The 17,943-nt window shown below is 35.9% G+C and overlaps 1 protein-coding gene across 16 annotated transcripts in view; it reads left to right on the plus strand.

Moving 5' to 3' along the window:
• Positions 1 to 17,943, plus strand: part of CEP170 (centrosomal protein 170) — a 131,440-nt gene that overhangs the window by 73,445 nt on the left and 40,052 nt on the right. For 11 of the 16 annotated variants that reach the window (XM_077901422.1, XM_077901428.1, XM_077901424.1 and 8 more), the window contains 3 exons: positions 5,527 to 6,006; positions 10,363 to 10,526; positions 10,713 to 11,006. In XM_077901422.1, the coding sequence (XP_077757548.1) occupies positions 5,527 to 6,006; positions 10,363 to 10,526; positions 10,713 to 11,006 (938 nt within the window). The remainder of the gene's footprint in view (positions 1 to 5,526; positions 6,007 to 10,362; positions 10,527 to 10,712; positions 11,007 to 17,943) is intronic. The other 5 variants (XM_077901432.1, XM_077901430.1, XM_077901431.1 and 2 more) reach the window with 2 other exon arrangements.

Below are 17,943 nucleotides of genomic sequence, written 5' to 3' on the forward strand. Positions count from 1 at the left end.
AGTATCATTTAGCATACCGTCAGATGCAAATAACAGAAATGTTCCCTGAGACTAAGCAGGAAGGAAATTTTCTGGCTAAAATAACTGGCCATTTGGGGCTGGTTTGTGCACCTCTGCACTGGCATCGCTGGAGTCAGTTTCTCCCCCTTTCTCAGCCCTCTGTCTCAGAGTGTTTGCCCTTATCATCATCTGAGTGAATGAAACTGAATTCTTATGATTATCAGCTCATATGGCCTGTCTCAGTGTCATTTTTGCCCCATGACAAAAGCTGTCTCATAATCTTGGGGTTATTTTTGAGTGAGCAGGAATTAAGTGATTTATGTCTTGTGTTAAGTAGCTCAAAGAACTCAGCCAGGGGATCCCTGGGTGACGCAGCGGTTTGGCGCCTGCCTTTGGCCCAGGGCGCGATCCTGGAGACCCGGGATCGAATCCCACATCGGGCTTCCGGTGCATGGAGCCTGCTTCTTCCTCTGCCTGTGTCTCTGCCTCTCTCTGTCTCTGTGACTATCATTAAAAAGAAAAAAAAAAAACTCAGCCAGATTCAGCAGGTTAAGGGCCTTGTGAAGGTCTTTTCTGCTTTCTTACATTAGTGTGAGGATATCCTTGTCTCACATTTATTACTTGCAGTTTCTTAAAATCTAGGATAAAGGGAACAGTTTACTGACCTGAATTAACTTACGATATTAATAGAGATCATAGGATCAGTATGAAGATATATACTAAATCTTATTTAATTTGATCATTTCAAAATTGTTTTTATCAGATGTTTCAAATTATGAAATATAAGTGATTCGTTTATACTCTAAGCATGCGCTTGTAAAAACAAAGTGATTTGCTTCTTGGTCACCAATTTTTAGAATGTAAAATATTAGTAATTATTAGGAGAGGTGAACATTTCAGAAAGGGTAATAGAGTATGTGCTACTTACTGATTTCCTTTGTCCCTCTCAGTGGGTCCACATGTATCTAGAATCTCCTACAGACTTACTCTTATAGCTTAAAAAACCCTGGAAGCAAATATGTATGCTGGAGCTACCAAATTCTCCTGAAATTGTATGAATATTTTTAGTCCTATTAGGAAATTTTGTCCTCATTTTTTACTATAGGTGTGCTCTTCTATCTGCTGACATGGTTTAAACATTTATTTAGGTGTAACATGTAAAGGTCTTTAAAGTGTTGCAAATGTGAGGAATAGATTTCTGGCTCTTTTACATTGATTTTAATCAAATCACACTAAATATGGAAACTTTCCAGTTGTGAATCCTTTTTCGCAAGAGATGTTTCCTGGTTTTTGTTATTTGAGGTACTTGAATATGCCAGGTTGGATATATGTTGTAAGCTGGATGAATGCCTTATCATCATTATAGCCTTTATCATCTTGAATTAATTGAATATTTTACTTAATTTAGTACAGAAGAATGAAAGGTATAGTTTTTCTGGATTATGTATATTATAAGGTTCCCAAAAGGTGGGGCACAATTATCCCTGGGTGGCGCAGCGGTTTAGCACCTGCCTTTGGCCCAGGGCGCGATCCTGGAGACCCGGGCTCAAATCCCGCGTCGGGCTCCCTGCATGGAGCCTGCTTCTCCCTCTGCCTGTGTCTCTGCCTCTCTCTCTCTCTCTCTCTCTCTGTGTGACTATCATGAATAAATAAATAAAATCTTTAAAAAAAAAAAAAGTGGGGCACAATCATAAAATACCCTAAGAACTTAGACAATATTATCACCAGTTGCTGTTCTGATTCAGATAAACATAATTAGTTCTAGTATAACCAGTTAGCTTTAAATATCTAGCAGTTGAGATTATAACAAAATATCAGTATACACAAAATATTATGATATTTAGTGTATTAATTTAGTTAAAAAAATAGATTTTGAAGATGAACGGATATTAAATTCACAAATTTCCAGAATCTGGTCTGTTAGTGTTCTGGTCTATTTAATTTTCGATATTAAAAAATAATAATGATAATTTTCAATATTAATTTAGAAGACTCCCAATGATTTTTCTAGTAGGCCTACACTTCCCAAGTATAGTAGGTCCGCATGTGATCTGTTTTTATCATCTTCAGAGAAATGAATTCCTTCACATAATGAATTTTTCAGATGACTGAACTTTTTTACAATTGACAGTTTCTTTTAAGAGTTTAATCATTTTCTAAATTTCTATTAAATGAATTATCCATATCACTGCTTTCTTAAGTGGAGAAGGCTAACTATAATTTAAGTTTCTGGTTAATGAAACTTATCATCATGATGAGTATCAGTTCCTGATGTGTGATACATTACAGTGATGTCCTTGGTGGCCATTGAGGGATGTGGGGCTGTTGGCTCTATATACTGAAGAGTTCTGGACAGCTGTGGTTCTGACCCATATTATGAGCTCTTATTTTTTGTCTCCCCTCTGCCATCTGATTCTTACTTCCCAGTGCTGTATGTCTTACCTTAATCCTACTGCAGGTTTGCTTCATGTATCTGAGCAGATAGAAAAAAAACACTCTCGAGTGACCTCCCGATTAGTAAAGGTCATCAACATGGGAGTATAGGTGCCGTTGAATCTCTCTTAGATTTTTAAGAGTTAGAATTTTTTGTTTAGTTATTTTCCTGATTCTTAGCTATGTTGGAGAATTGAGGAAAAGAGGGAGATGTTTATTTGTGCCCGGCCTTGTTCTGGGTAACATATTATCTCACTTAATACTTAACCTCATTGGATCATCATCACAATCTGATGGATAGATGGCATCATTTTTGAAGGAAAATGAGAATTGAAGACCGACAGAAACAGGATTTATCTGATTGCAGATCTCTTCGCTACTTTCCTGCCTCGTTACAGTCATCAGGTCCTAAAATGCTGCATGTGCCACCTGATGTTGTTAGATAACTGATTTTGGGGGAAATTATCTAGTAAGTCTCAGGTTTCTAGTCCTTGGAGTAAATAAAGGTGACTTTGAAGTAGGACCAGTGGATGATAACCTTAAGAATAGTGACGCACAACAGCTCTTGATCTCTGCTGTATTTATGTGTTACAGTGTGAAAACATGCTGAAAGTATGTATGTCAGTATTAACAGTGAGCTTTTCCTTCACAAAGAAGGAAAATATTCCTTTAAATTATGAATGATAAGTAGAAGATAAATGTTATACACCTGGAGCAGCTTTTTGTGGGTTTTGCTTTGTAGTTCAGCCACCTCATTTTATTTGGGTATACAAGTTGGTGGTAGAAAGAAACTATACCACCCTTTATCTCCAGCCAGCATTATCCTGTTACCAGAAGGATGAGCAAAGCAGAATAAATGACTCCGTGAATGTCATTTCGCTGATAGGCTAGGCTTAAAAGCCAGTTGTATTATATGGACATTGTAATAAATAGTAAATAAGCCAGTGTATGAAAAATTAAAAATAACATTAATGAGTTTACTAATATATGGGAGTGACTGATGCAGTTTACTCTCATGGGAATTTTTTTTTTTTTTAAGATTTATTTATCCATTCATTCAGAGAGAGCAAGAGAGAGGCAGAGACACAGGCAGAGGGAGAAGCAGGCTCCATGCAGGAAGCCCGATGTGGGACTCGATCCTGGTCTCCAGGATCACACCCCAGGCTGCAGGCGGCGCTAAACCACTGCGCCACCAGGGCTGCCCTCTCATAAGAATTTTAAATGACAGGCCTTCAGAGTAAAGAGTGCAAGTAGGCATTTTATTATTAAGATAAATTAACTTTTTTAAAAAAAAGATTTTATTTAATTCATGAGAGACACAGAGAGAGGCAGAGACACAGGCAGAGGGAGAAGCAGACTCCACACAGAGCCCAGTGCAGGACTCGATCCCAGGATCACGCCCTGGGCCGAAGGGAGGCATGCAACCACTGAGCCACCCAAGCGTCCCAAGATAAATTAACTCTTACAGAAATTTAAAACATGACTTTAGGTTATTTAGTCTTATTGTATAATTTCTTCTCCCAAATAGCATGTAAAATTTTTGCTTTAATGACAGTGTTTTCTGAAACACATTTCACATTTTTAGTTGTACGAAAAATTAAGTATATTTTGTAAAGAATAATTTTTTACATTGAAAAACATTTTTGTTACTCTGTTTACCTTCTGTATATTGAGCTTTTTTTTTTTTTTTTTTTTTGGAACTGGAGCTTGATATTTTCTATATACCCTGTTCCATACATTGATTACAGCAGTGCTATTGTCCCATTCTTATAACCTAAAAGCAAATAGTTTTGTTTATGTTCAGAGAGTACTACCAATAAATAATTACAGCACCTGTAGAATCCCATCAAGATTCAATATTTGAAAAGATGCTTCAAGAGACCACAAATACTGCTTTACTTAATTAGGGGATGATTGGAAACAACCTAGTCTCCCTGTACTGCTTCCTAATAAATTATCTGCACATGGTATTTCCATCAATCTGTTTAAAAATGGAATGCTTCTGAGAGCTTAAGGGAAATATTTTTCATTTGAACTCTTTACGATCTTCATAATGGACATAGTTCTCTTGCTTCCTGAAAAACAAGGCCGTTTAGTCTTTTTAATTTATCTATTTAGTTATTGCTTGCATTTGTACTAATTACACATACTTACAAGAAAACATTTCAATAATCATTTGTTTATACATTTTATTTACCTATTTTATTGACATATACTATGCATATATTTTTATACCTTTATATTTATTTCTGAGATAGCAATTGCTCACTTTTTCTGCCAACTCTGGTTGTTTTGATCTGAGATTTATAATTCAGCTTTCCTCCCAAGAATTTTTGACACTTGCGCACATTCTGCTATATAGACATACACATGAATTTTCTTCTAGAATTTTTGGCTGGCAACTAAATTTTCTATTTTTACCTTATTTCTTTCACATTGCTGCTTCGATTGCAATGCTGCAAGCAAACCACGTGTTTTATCTCTAGTCCTTTTATTCTTTATAGAATGTATCCATCTTCTTGCAGTGATCACACATCAGTAATGTTATTTTTATAATTCTAAAAGTAATGTCTCTAAATGTGATGGTGAAGAATGGTAAGTGGAATCATTGCCTCTAGAACATCACTTGCATATTGACTTCATGTTTATTTCTTCATATGAGCACCTGTTCTCCTTCAGAGCTCTACTTTGTGTTCATAGATAATTTATCCTCCTGACTTGATAAGGAAATTCATATTTTTTCTCTGTCTCTAGATGTATATGTTGAATGTGCATCTTCATCTCCATTTGATTTCAGTTCTTTTGCACCTTGATTTCTAGATCCAAATTGGAAAAAATACGGATCTAGCCATGCCAGGGTCTGTCTCTTAACTGCTTTGTTCTTTGTCACTGCTGCTGCTTATCTTGCATCTTCTGTTACTGAATGCTATTTATAATCAAAATTATTCTTTCTCTGTGACATTTGCCAGATTTTCATCCAGGCTGTGATCTGCCTTCCGAGTCTCATGGCATAATACAAATAGCCATATTTATTCTCCTTCAAGTTTTAGAAGCTCCCAAATATTTTGAATTTTCTCTTATTTTTTTCATTAGGGTGCAGCATAGATGCCAAGCAAGTTGAGGAACAGTCTGCAGCAGCTGCAAATGAAGAAGTACTTTTTCCTTTCTGTAGGGAACCAAGTTACTTTGAAATCCCTACAAAAGAATTTCAGCAGCCGTCACAAATAACAGAGAGCACTATTCATGAAATCCCAACAAAAGACACACCAAGTTCCCATACAGCAGGTGCAGGGCATGCTTCATTTACCATTGAATTTGATGACAGTACTCCAGGGAAGGTAACTATTAGAGACCATGTGACAAAATTTACTTCTGATCAGCGCCACAAGTCCAAGAAGTCTTCTCCTGGAACTCAAGACCTGCCGGGGATTCAAACAGGAATGATGGCACCAGAAAATAAAGTAGCTGACTGGCTAGCACAGAACAACCCTCCTCAAATGGTATGGGAAAGAACAGAAGAGGATTCCAAAAGTATTAAAAGTGATGTTCCAGTTTACTTGAAAAGGTTGAAAGGTAAAGTGAATTGATCATTTCAGAACTTCCTGTTTTGTGATAAAGAAAATTCAGTCTTCACAGTTAACCAGACTACTCCTAGATAAATAATTATATGATAGGAAACTTCAGCTTTTTCAAACCTTTATATTTGATTTTGAAGCTCAAAAGCAAGCCACACTACCCATGTCCACCTTACTCATGAAAAATAGTCTGCCTTCATTTTCTTGCCAAAACCAAATTGGTTTTGTGAATTTATATTTATGCCATTAAAAATGTTTCTTTTTCCTGTGGAAATAAAAGATTAATTCTGTTCACCAATGGAATTCCCTAGAAGACAGTTCTCATCATTTTCTTGACTTCAGGAAAAACTATATTCAATTCTGTTCTTCTCTATTGTGATGCTTCCTGTAAAATGTCAAAATCTAGATTTTGAAAGAAATTTTAAGCCATTTGATAATGGGCCAAAAGTTCTACATTAGTAATATAGTGACATTGTTGATAGAGTGTTTCCAGCTTTTCTCAGCAGTTACTCATGAAACAAAAAAACTTGTGGTCTAGAGATACTAGGAATTAATTGAGTTAAAAATGTTTTTGATATTAAAATTTATGAAATCACAATCGAATGTTTATTTGTGAAATAGTCAATATATGCTTTTCAGTGTAACACTTGACCAAAATTAGGCAAATATCTATACTTCTGTATCAGAGTATCAACTGAATAATTTTTACATTGTTTTGCTAATTAAGTATATTTTAATTACCCTATCTTTATTTTATTTAATTAGCTATCTTTAAAAGAAATGATTGCATGCTAATCTGGCCATTCTGTTTCTCTGCAAGGAGTTAATAAGCTTAAAAAAATGCTCATTGAGGTCATTGTATCCCTGACATTTTGCCTGGGGACTTAATTATGTGGCAAGTACTCGGTAATTTGAATACACAATGAATGACTTCATTATCAGTGATAAGACTAACCCTGGCCTAACCAGTACTTTAGGCCCTGGGATTTTGTTTGGTCAAGTCATGAGGAAATACCTGTTCTGATTTGCTTCTAAGACATTTCAGGATAGTGAAGTGGTATGATTACTTAATTCTTTGTTGGGGCCTATTACTATATTTAATTATAATCGTAAGCAGTTACCTAGAATATATACTTTTCACATGTGATTGTTCCCTTTTCTCTATCAGGTAATGTTAAATACATAACTAAGAACTATATATATGTGTATAGGTTAAAGTTCACAAATAAAAGCTACGCATTTGGAAACTGACCATTTTTATGAATTTATAAACAGTACTTCTATCCTAGTAAAATATAAAAGGTAGCATAAACCTTGAAAATTTAGAATTGATGTGGTCCTTCTTAAACTACTCTTAATAAATGTCAAAAAAAATGAGCTAAAAGATTCCTTAAAAAGCTACTATTTTACAGAACCTTTATCCCTTTATTATAGCTGCTTCTTTAGTCATCTATAAATATCTGTATTAGCTATTATTTTTAAGCCATCATTTTTAGACATTCTCTTCAACAAGGCCCATTGTAAGCCTGATTCCAAACAGAGACATTAATGTTCATATTCTTCACACTATCTATGCATTAATGATTAGATATTTTTGAACTTTACCAGATATAATACAATCAAAATCCTGTTGTCCCTCAAAGTTGATTGAGATATATATTTTAGGATATTGCCATTGCTCAGAACCCTTCTTTTGGATTTGCCTTCAGACTGTTTTACAAACCATCCAAGAAAATGTGAATATAACTCCTTTTTGGTTCAAGATCCATTTTATTTCCCCAGGCATATTTATAAATGACATTTGACTTTTCCCCAAAGTTAAATATTCCATCATTAGATAAAATTTTTCCACAATATAGAATCTTGAAAGTGTATACATAAATTTTAAATAAAGGTAATTATGGCAAACAGTAACAATTTTACAGTAATTAGACTTCAGTTTTTTTGAATCAATCTCAAAGACTTGAAAGTAAGTAAAATAAAAGCAAAACCTTTGCTCCTACAAGAGTAAAGTGCACGCGCTTTGGGACAGTGAAGAAAATAATGTTCACAAAGCCCATACACTTTTACCCTTTAGGAGAGTTGCAACTTCTTTGACCACAGCTCCTGACTTGGTATAGCTAACCTACCCTAGAAAATACTAAACCGACTTCAGCATATTTAGGCATGGTTAATGGTAGACAAGACCAGAAACTTGGTGTTTCTGAGAGTTTCCTAGTGATTTGTTTGTTGTTGAGTACAAAGAGAGTGTGCAATTCTGATCAGATATCTCACCTCCTGTAACACAGAGAAATACAAAAAGGAATAACAATCTTCCAAAAAAGAAAATGGCTAACCCATAAAGAGAAGTTTTTAAACTATAGTTTAAAGAAAAAGATACTGAAAAGTTCTGACACCATATAAGTGCCAAATTTTGTGTGTTGGTACAAGTACAAGAATTGAATTCTGTAAAGATGGTGTTTTCATATCGTGTGTATGTGCAATATGGGTTATTTGGTCTTATCATATAGGAAATATTAGAGTTTAGTTATTCCTGGCTCTTACAAACTGATTTCTTTTCAGTTTATCCAATGCAACAACTAACTATGTTGTAAAATTGCATGCTTTTAACGAGTTTTCTATTTGAGTTAGTGGTTTAGTTTGGTTTTACATTCCATCTGCTATCCCTGATTCTTAGCGTAATTACCTGAGGGATTCCATTAATTGAACATTTGTTTTGTTTTATTCTTTTCAGATTGCATTTTGAATAGTTGCTAATTTGAAGAAAGATTTTTCAGATCTGTTGTCCTAGCTGATATTTATAACATTCATCAGTTTTACTCTGCTGGGAGTGCTTCCCCAATCGCCTTCATTTTGGTTTATTTCTCTCCCTTTGTTTCCCTAGCCTATTACTTTTTTGAAACACTACCCTTTGTGTGTGTGCTTTTTCTCTCTGAATCTTCTCACACCTTTTAGGTACCACATTTTGACAACCAGTCCTTTTGTGTTAAACCATTGGCACCAACTGGTAACCTGCTAATTCACTAGAAACAAACCCACAAATATTAAAACTCAACTTTTTTCCATTGGATGAATGCCCTTTGCCCCCACCCAGCCAACAAGTCTTCAGTTCTGGCATTGTCTTGTTACTATGTTATTAAACAGATATTAAGATTCAGATTTGTAACCCAGAAAAAGCTTAAACTCAGCCCTGGAAGCCACAGACTGACTGCACCTAGTTGACTAGACTCATTTACATTTTTCTTCTACAGAAGCCCTCATTTAAGCCCTCATTTGTGATTCAGGCTAAAACATGCATAGAGTAATTCTTGACTTTCCAGTAGTAAATTTATGCTGTAATAATGTAATTACCATTTGATTATTTCTTCTAATGTACCTATTTAAATACTGAGAATTCTAAATCATTGAAAAACAATTTCCATAAAGTTTCACATCAGATCCCTAGTAGACTTATGAAGGGTAACAGAAAACCTCTTTTAGGAACCTGATGTTTCAAAATTCAAATGTATTCTAACTTGACTCTGTGTGCTTTATAGAGAAGACAGATTTTTAGCTGCTTATATTTAGCACCCTGCCATTTGCCCAGAAGGTAGCTACATTTATATAGGATTTCATAGACTATGCTTTTCTGTGATAGGCCTTTAGCATTCTTTTTTTTTTTTTTTTAGCATTCTTTATTTAACTTTTAAAGCCACCAGAGTTTAGATCACAAATTTAAGTTTACAAAAATTCTCATAGCTAGAAAGACACTTGTAAAGAAGTGTATAGTTAATTGGAGAAAACTACAAATGTGTATCTTCTTATAAACATTTTGCATACTTTTTATTGAAAGTATGCTATACTTTCAGAAGTATTGAACATTGTTGAAAGTTAAAATTCATCACGTTTTTGTGGCACTTGCATTTTCTTTTACTGTGTCATGATAAGCGTTTCAGGAGGATCACCATTTTTTCTTTTTGCCCCTCCTGCTAGAAGCAAATTTTTGATTGCTTAAAGAAAGTATAAGGTTTGGAGGCAGGATTAATGTTTATTAATGTTAAAAGTACAGACTATCATGATGATATAGCATGGCTTATCTGTTACGGCATTGATGAATCATTATAAAGTTAAAATTTGGAGAAAGAAAAGCAATCCCATTCAATTGTTTATAAAGGACCTCATTGTTGGTTGATAAAATTTGAATGTGAGCATTGCAGTTGAGGGAAGTTTGCAGAGCCTGTTACTGAAAAGAACATATGACTTGGATTGAAAAGGGGGAGGGGGCAAAAAACAAATAGCACTTTTGTGTATGTGTCTAATTTTCTACATGGGATTTTTTTCCTTCTGTATTATGTGGTTTCTTTTTTGTGTGCAGGAAATAAACATGATGATGGTACACAAAGCGATTCAGAAAATGCTGGGGCTCACAGGCGCTGTAGCAAACGTGCAGCTCTTGAGGAACACTTAAGGCGCCACCATTCCGAACAGAAAAAGCTACAGAAGGCCCAGTCTGCTGAAAAGCATCAAGACCAAGCCGTTGTAAGTCAAACTGCTTTTATGATTGCATTCTTTGATGAAGACAATCCCAGAAAAAGAAGGTCATACTCTTTTACTCAGAGTGCGGGAATCTTGTGTCAGGAAACTACTTACTCAACACCACATACAAAACTTGAAAAAACAAAATCTCCAACAGCAGATGCCAAAGTGGTTTCTTTGTCTTTACAGACAAGCTCTACGCATCACAGAGGGGGGCATGGTGTTCCACATGGGAAATTGTTAAAACAGAAATCAGAGGAGCCATCGGTGTCAATTCCCTTCCTACAAACTGCATTGTTAAGAAGTTCAGGGAGTCTTGGGCACAGACCAAGCCAGGAGATGGATAAAATGTTAAAAAATCAACCTACTTCTGCCACTTCTGAAAAGGATAATGATGATGACCAAAGTGACAAGGGTACTTATACCATTGAGTTAGAGAATCCCAACAGTGAGGAAGTGGAAGCAAGAAAAATGATTGACAAGGTAAATAATTGAAATTTGGGGATGGTGGACGTTTTCTTTTGGTATATTTGACTGTTGGAAATTATTGGAGGGTCAAGCATGGTATGTTCTCATGCAATCAGTAGTATTGGAACTTTAGGATTTTGTGAGGGAACTGCAAGACTAAAGATAAAACCAAAGTGCCTTCTGATTTTATTCTGCTTATATTCTGAACTTTTGCCTGAGTTTCTTATGTAAAGTCCTGTACATTTAAGTTCTGTGGACCTTTTAAAGTTGTGTAAATTTAAGATAGAATTTTAAAACTGTGTGCTTTGTGTGACCATCCTCACTCTGCATTTATATAAAAACTACAAGACAAAGCCAGGCTGCTATACCTCTGTTGATATAAACATAAATGTCAGCTGATAATATTAACCACAGGTTTCCTGCCTACTAATAATCATGTTAGAAACAGATGAAAGTGTGTATGTTTTAGTCCGTTTTGTTCTTTGTCCTTATTTTCTTTTCTTTCTGTTCACTGCTGCCTTTGGAGATAGAAGTGCATGAAAACAGAATCAGTTTTCTTATGATACTCTGAATTCAGCCACTGAAGTGTATGCCCAGCCATGATGGTTATTTACATTTTAGATTTGTTCCTTGATGTTACTGATTAATGCATATAATGATCATTGTATGGTTTTAAAAGCAGTTATCAGTTTTGCCCATAGTAATGTAAAGTTGACTTTAGAATCAGCTGTTAGAAAACAGCAGCTTAAGTTTGGCTAAACATTAACTTTTTGTTTAAGTTCTTGTTACTCAGAGAGTGAGCATCAATTTAGGAGCTTATTAGAAATACCAAAATATCTTAGCCTTCATCTAAATACACTGAATCAGAATCCGCTTTAAAAGCAAGATCTCCAGGGTGATTCACATATCCCTAAACATTTGAGGTGCTCTAGTTTAGATGATGAGTTTACAGGCCAGGGCATCAGGAAATTAAACAAGATAAACCTTAGGGACCTGGGAAAATTATTAGGACTTCTGTTTGCTTTTAATTTCATAGTTCTTATTTACATTTTGGGATATATTCTATAGTGGATGCAATCTATTATTACATTGGTATACGTATATAATTTCAAAGTATGTACTTATTTGAAGAGCACATGCTCAAAATTCTTTACTGTTGGAGTGTGCACCTTCAAACTTTCAGAGACCCATTAGCCTGGGAAGTAGATGCTGCATGAGCAGTGTTATAATAGTTGTTAATAAGAAAAACAAAGCAAGTAAGAAAAGATGAATAAAGTGAGTTTCCTGGTTATATTAAAAGAAGTACAAGGACACAGTGTTAGCACAGAAAATGACTCTTGGTGATTTTGAATTATTTTCATCATTGGGAATTGATAATGATACTTCTTTCAGATTGTTTTAAAGTTCCAAAGTTTCCCTCTGGTTACTGAAAACAAGAATATTGCTATCTAAAATACTGTAAAATGCAAAGTAAAAGAATTGGTTTTGAAAAGGAAAATAGAAGTTTTAAAATTTTAGATTAATATTAAATTTATCCTATTATGCCTTTGTTTGGTTTATGGATATTATATTCATAGTGATTGGTGTTTTTTCCATTAGGTTATTTTACAGTGAGGGATTCTTTTGGGATTGAAGAACATGAACACTTGCAGGCAGATCTGGAATTGAGTATAAACTCTAAATGAATTGGATAGGTGCCCTTGCCCTGGAGTAAACTAACCTCTTTAAAACTCTGTTTCTATTTTCTCTAAAATGGGAGAAAGTTCACCAGGTCTTATAAAAAGAATTCAGATGAAATATATAAAATGAGTATCACAATGCTTGTTTTGTAATAAGACGTCTAAAAATGTTAGCTATGTTATGACCCTTACTAGAGGTCTCCACATGTGGATCTCTACACAAGGTACTGATAAATCCTAGAAAGTTCTTTTAGCTTTCAAATCTAAAGCCCAAGGAGATGTGACAGTGCCAGGGAGCATCCAAAACAGCAGAAAACCAAGAAAGAAGTCACTGTTACACATGAGACTCATAGGAAACTGCTGGATAGAGAGGAGGGTGACCACAAACCCTGGTGCATACCTGCTGTCTATAATTATCACAAGCATCCTTTTTCAGTGGCAAATTATACAGTGCCACTATGGATAGAGAAAATGAAGATTTTAAAGCAGGATTCATTTAAGGGAGTAATGGTAGTGTGTGAATGAGTGGATAATTCAGAATCATTCCTAGTTTGTATAAACCACAAAACGAAGCTGCCTATAACTATAGGAAGAATTCATTGCATTATCTTGTGGATACAAAGAAAAAAAGCTAAGAGTCACTAGTTGTGGTTACAGCCAGAAGCCAAATTCAGGCTAAAATCAGGCACTGGGAAACAAAGCAGAGAAGCAGGAGTCAAATGTCTGAAGAAGATGAAGTAACTGTGGCATAGAGAAAACAAAGACCAAGACTAGCCATAATCAAGGCATAAGAAGCACTCTGGGAGGGCAGAAGTAATACAAGTATCATATCCAATTGTTTGGATGATTTAGGGTATATGGACAGAAGTTGGGGCCTTCAGCTGCTATACATCTAAATTTAATTGTTGTTCGGCCCTGAAAATGCATGTGTGGTCTCTTCCTTTTTCACACCATCATTTGAAAACTGATTTATTTCATTGACTTATTCATTTAACAGCTTTTATTCAACATCAACTGTATGCCACCCTTTGTGGTAGAAGAGAGAGATTCAAATTGAAAAGACAGAATTGTTCCTCTCAAAACATGAGTCTGTTAGAGGAATGGAAATACACAAGTAAATACATATGAACTCAAAATATGATGAGTACTTTGTTAGACATAAGCTATTGGAGGAAGGGTGCCAGTAGTTCCCTAAAGATATTTCTACAGATAGTTTCCTATTTGTTTAGTCACCTTCCCACTCCCCTGGAAGGTATGCACGCATGGACACACACCAATGTAAACTCCATGACTATGGGAATCTAGTGCCTGGCATTGTATATGTCAATAAATATTGAATTTATTTGCCAACTGAACTCATATTTAAGCAGGTAGAATCAATCCCATAACGAGGGTGGTAAAGTCGGGTTTTCCAAAAATATGGAGCAACCTGTCTCAGATACAGAGCATGGGAATAAGAAGGACTTGTTCACAGGACCACAGTTATTTAGAGAGATGAGGTCAGACTAGATATTAAAGGCCTTTGTGTATCAGATAAAGGACCGTAGAGTTTTCAAACTCGGCGGGAAATCCCTGAAAACTTTTAAATAGTGCAGTGACAGCTAATCACTGTCAGAAGCATAAAGAATGGATTGAAAATTGGAAAGGCCAGAAGCAGTAGAAGCAGAGAAGGCAATTAAAAAGCTGCTGATGTGTCCAGTAGTCAGCTGGATAGAAAGGTATAGAAACATCTGGATCTTAGGTAAGAGATCTGGGCTAACATCATAATTTGGGAAATATTAGAGAGTAGCTAGATGCAAAATAATAGGTGAGATTACTTAGGAAGAATATATAGAGGGAGAGTAGACCAAAAAATGAAGTTCTTAGCAACACGAACATTGGTGGACAAAGAGTGAGCAAAGGGGGCTGAAAAGAATCACACAGAGGAGACAAAACCAAGAGAAAATAGCATGTTGGAATCAAAAACAGAATCAAAAGGAAGTGAGTAAGCCACAGTATCACATGATACAGCCCTGAATGCCTTTTCAGTTTTTCCCCAAAATACATTGTACTCCTGGGCCTAAAGAAGATAATTAGAACAGGTATTTGCATCTTAGGAAAAGTTGCATGTGCTTAAAATAGGATCTCTTTAAAAAAAATTATCAAGCTGGAGTACCATCAGCTGGTTTTGTTTTTTGTTTTTTGTTGCTGGTTGTAGTTAAAAGGTACTGAAATGCCCCTTCCCCAGACCCCGAGTTATGGGATTACAGTATTTTGGTTCGTATTTTTGTGCTATGTGTTTGTCAATAGGTACTCTTATTTTACGTATTGTCCCTAAATTCACTTATAATATTAATACAGATGCTTGTTATTTATGAAGACCTCTTGAGTTTTATGTCTAAGCTTACATGGAGATGTGCTCTAATAAGAAAGTGCTGTTGACTGCCTGGAGTAAAGGTAACTGTCTTAGTAGTCATCATAGCCTCCCCAGCCCCCTCCCTCCTTCGGCTTCCCTGTGGTGCTAGAGAACTCATCATAGTGCCAGCTTCTTCTTCCCACTCCATCAAAACAGACACTGCTGTGAGGGAAGAGGAAGACATTCATTAGGGCTATTTCCTGTCCTTCCAAGCTAAGGGAGAAAAACTTATACTGAGAATAGAAAGCTAAATATTAAATTAATGAAAAAAAAAAAAAGAGGGCTTGAGGCTCTGTCTTTTGAAAAAAGTGCTTTCCATGAATTTCATACCATAGACCAATTCTGCCCTGAGTGTTGATGCCTGTTCATGTGTCCATGGCAACATATATGTCTCCCAAAATGCCTCTTATTAGCATATTCTCTTCTCTCATGGGCCTTGGGTCTACCAGTGCTGTTCTTCAGGCAGCAGGTGGTAGGGAGGAATCCAGAACCAGGAAAACTATAACAACACTGGAAATACAAAATGAAGAAAGTCAGTGCTGAGGACCTGGATCATCTGTCAGCAGTTTGGAATTGGGGATATTCCAAATCTTGAAGCTCACAGCAAGATTTTAGATTAGATCCAAGTTGGAGCCAGGGGACCCCTGATAAACTAGAGTCAAACTCTAGGTGACAGTGCCAGATCGAACACAAAAAGGCAGCCTGTCCCAGGTCCACTCAACCACAGAGTCAGATATGTGTGAGAACTAAAGAGCCTGGAGCAGGGGGAGAGGACCTTGTTCATGGGAAGCATTTTGATTTGGACTTAATATTTCCTTCAACTTCTTGCCAGTCCAGAAACCATTTGAGTTAATGGGCCAAAGCAAATAGCAGCTCTTAGCTGGCGAATTCAGAGGCCTTCATGTTTCTTCCTCTTCCACTAATCTTTCTTGCCCTCTCTTCACTAAACAATTTTTTAAAAAAATCTTTAGCAAGAGCATTCACTCTGGGTCCCTCTGATGACTGCTCTTCTCCACTTCTCAGCTCCTCTTCTTAGAACTTCTCAGGTACGGGAAACCCTCTTCTGCTGTGCTCCTTCCCGAAGCTTCACATCCACACCTTCCTGTCTTTAGTCAGAAGCTTAACATTTATGAGCCCCCCCGCTTCCTTCCTGTGTTATTATATGAAATCTTACTTATTTTCCCTCTTATCGGACTTGGCAGTTACCATGCCTTCAGCCCATAAGCTCTTCCTTGCATTTTTGCATGCATTGCTCCTTCTTCTAGTCCATCTTCAAAGGCTTTCTGTCCTCTCCCTGTCTCAGGTAGCCCTGCTGTTCATCTCTTCTCTTTCCATCACATTACTATGTCTTATTTTCCTTGTAGAACTCCCCTCTAGCTAGTTTATTTTCTGCCAGTTCTTTCTAGAATGACCTTACTTGTCTTTATCACTTCTGTATTTCTTGTGCTTAGAACAGTGGCTGGCATATGGTAGACATTCAGTCTCTTTTTAAAGAATGAATAAGAAGACTTTGTGATATGCTTTTTCATTTTCATCAGTATGTGTGTATGTGTATAACATGTTATACACACATACTGATAGCTATAGATCAGCTGATTTAATTAGCTGATTTATTAATTAGATTATAGATTAATTTATAATTTATAGATTGGTCAGATTTATAATTTATAAATTATTTTTAATTAATTTATAGATTGGTCAGATTCCACCATGCCTCCACAGATTTTCCTATATTTTTTTATTTGCTGAAACCAGTTTGTATCTTGATCCTAACATAACTTGTTAAAATGTCTAGTTTAGAACCTTGTATGTGTTATAAGCTTTACTTTGTAAGTAAAGTATGAAAGCTGCATAAGAGTATAGGTTGTATCAGAAGAGATACATGTATAAGTTTCAGGGGAATTACCTTGACTAGTAGAAGAATGGAGATGCCTTTGAGTTTCTAGCAATACCCAGCTAACAGCTTAGTGCTTAAAAATCTGCTTGGCAAGGAAAAGGTATGATGGTCATTGATGAGCAGCCAGATTTTAGGCATGAAAGGAAGGAATGCATATCAAGGAAATGAGCCATAAAAAGAGAAATCGGATACTTTAACTGTAGAAACATGAGATTAAACCTGAACATAATTCGAAAATATGAAAGGAGAAGCTAATAGAAAAAGAATGCTAAGCAATGCTGGAAAGGGAAGAGGCGTGGATATAATACTCCTAAGGAGTGGGAAGAATCAAGGACCACAGGGTAGATCCAGAGAGAGGGCAAAGGTCTGAGCATGGTTTTTCACAGGCAGAAGTAAAAAGGAAGATCAAACTAAATGGTGCCTTTAAAAAAAAATGAGGTAAAATTCACAAGACATTCACCATTTTAGCCATTTTAAAGTGTATAATTCATTGACTTCCAGTTACATTCACAAGTTGTGAAACCATCAGCACTGTCTAATTCCAGGGCATTTTCTTCACCCCAAAAAGAGATACCATACCCGTTCCATTTCCTCCAGCCTCTGGCAACCACTAATCTACTTTCCCATGTCTATGGATTTGCTTCTTCTGGGCTTTTCACATAAATGGAATCATATAGTATGTGGCCTTTTGTGACTGGCTGCTTTCGCACAGCATGTTTTCAAGGTTCATCCATGATACAGAATGTGTCAGTACTTCATTCCTTTTTATGACCACTGTGTGGATAAGCCACTTACCTATTTGTTGATGGACATTTGGGATCCTTCTGTCTTTTGACTCTTGTGAATAATGTTCCTATGAACATGCATGTACATACCATGATAAATTATTAAATGTCTCCCTTAACCCCATTCTTTATTCTAATAATTTTATCTGAATTTTACATTTAAAGGTTGATTATAAATATGTTATAAAAATCCCAT

Source organism: Canis aureus, chromosome 6 (genome assembly GCF_053574225.1).
Source record: "Canis aureus isolate CA01 chromosome 6, VMU_Caureus_v.1.0, whole genome shotgun sequence".
NCBI lineage: Eukaryota > Metazoa > Chordata > Mammalia > Carnivora > Canidae > Canis > Canis aureus.